The sequence below is a fragment of the Platalea leucorodia genome (genome assembly GCF_965183815.1).
Source record: "Platalea leucorodia genome assembly, chromosome: 2".
Lineage (NCBI taxonomy): Eukaryota > Metazoa > Chordata > Aves > Pelecaniformes > Threskiornithidae > Platalea > Platalea leucorodia.
The window spans coordinates 4,321,041-4,322,788 of record NC_138824.1 but is presented as its reverse complement, the minus strand read 5'-3'; the positions used below and the strand labels follow the sequence as shown (position 1 = coordinate 4,322,788).

At 43.5% G+C, this 1,748-nt stretch overlaps 1 protein-coding gene across 1 annotated transcript; it reads left to right on the top strand.

Moving 5' to 3' along the window:
- Positions 1 to 509: 509 nt before the first annotated feature.
- KCTD21 (potassium channel tetramerization domain containing 21) lies at positions 510 to 1,292 on the top strand (the record flags this gene model as incomplete). Its single annotated transcript, XM_082333858.1, has 1 exon — positions 510 to 1,292. One exon carries the CDS (start codon positions 510 to 512, stop codon positions 1,290 to 1,292), a length of 783 nt encoding a protein of 260 aa, XP_082189984.1.
- Between the last annotated feature and the right edge of the window lie 456 nt (positions 1,293 to 1,748).

Sequence of the window (1,748 nt, the reverse complement as noted above, 5' to 3'; positions counted from 1 at the left end):
GCAACAGCTTTGTTGCTTTAATTATATCTTCAGATGCCATGGAAGATGTTGGGATGTGTCCAGTTCTTGTCCTGTGCTTTTTTTCCCCTCTACATTCTGTGTTCATGAGGGAGATGGGATCAGATGAGCCCAGGACACAACTCTTGCTTTGAAGTCAGCAGTCATTCTGCTGTAGGCATCCATCGGAGAGATTTCACTTTTAGCATGACTGTAAAGTTTTGGAAGACTCATGATTTCTGGCATTAAACTGAACTAAGTCCTGTTCAAGTCTGATAGGAGAAAAAACATCCTTACACTTGTTCTCAAGATACAACCTCGAAAAGTAATTTCCCACTTCTAATTTCTGTGATGAATTCTTGCCGTGTAGTTACCCTTATATATTTAGGACTCTCTGTCTCCGTAGTTTAACCTTTCAAACAGGTAAATGCAGCTAAATGTGTGGTGTTGGATTATTTTTTTTTATTTTTTTTTTTTTTTAGAATTAGTCCCAGCATCGTGACTTTTCCATCATGTCAGAACCCATCACGCTCAATGTTGGAGGAAAACTCTATACCACCTCTCTGTCCACCCTGACTAGCTTTCCAGATTCCATGCTGGGGGCCATGTTTAGTGGGAAGATCCCAACCAAGAAAGACAGCCAAGGCAACTGCTTTATCGACAGAGATGGCAAAATCTTCCGCTATATCCTGAACTTCTTACGAACTTCTCACTTGGACCTCCCTGAGGACTTTCAGGAAATGGGTTTACTTCGACGGGAGGTAGATTTTTATCAAATTCAGCCACTGATTGAGGCCTTGCAGGAGAAGGAGGTGGAGCTGTCTAAAGCGGAGAAGAATGCCATGCTCAACATCACCCTCGATCAGAAGACGCAGACTGTTCACTTCACCGTCCGAGAAGCCCCCCAGATCTACAGCCTGTCTTCCTCCAACATGGAAGTGTTCAGTGCTCATATCTTCTCCACGTCATGTCTGTTCCTGAAGCTTCTCGGTTCCAAACTTTACTATTGCTTCAACGGCAACCTCTCTTCAATATCCAGCTACCTTCAGGACCCGAACCATTTGACCTTGGATTGGGTTGCAAGCGTGGAAGGCCTTCCCGAAGAGGAGTACACCAGGCAGAACTTAAAGAGACTCTGGGTGGTGCCAGATAATAAGCAAATCAATAGTTTCCAGGTGTTTGTGGAAGAAGTGCTAAAAATAGCCATGAGTGATGGCTTCTGCATAGATTCTTCTCATCCACATACTTCAGATTTCATGAATAATAAGATTATTCGCCTAATTCGGTACAAGTAGGAATGGCTGTTTATTGTGGTGCCAGCATGGAGATAACACAGGTTAAGTGTTTCCCTTTAAAACACACTTACAGCCTAATTCAGAATCATGCTTATCTGGATTAAGAGTCACTAACAGGGAGATGATTTTCCTTTAATGTATTTACCAATACGACCTTTCAGAATATGTCCATATTCTAGACGGAAGGAATATTGTCTAGCGCCTGAATTAAGGATGGGTTCTGTCTCTGCCTCCACCTCTGACTGCTGTACAATTGTGGGGAAAATCACTTAACTTCTGTCCTTCTTACATTTTCCAGTTGGAAAATGGGCGTGATCCTTAACTGATACTGCAAGGGTGATGTGAGGGTTCAGTAATCACGGTTTGGGAGGTATCTGGAGATCAGATGCAGTGAAAGATGCCATGGAGCTGCAGCACAGCGGACAGCCCGGGAGGCGCATTTTCCATGTCTTGCCA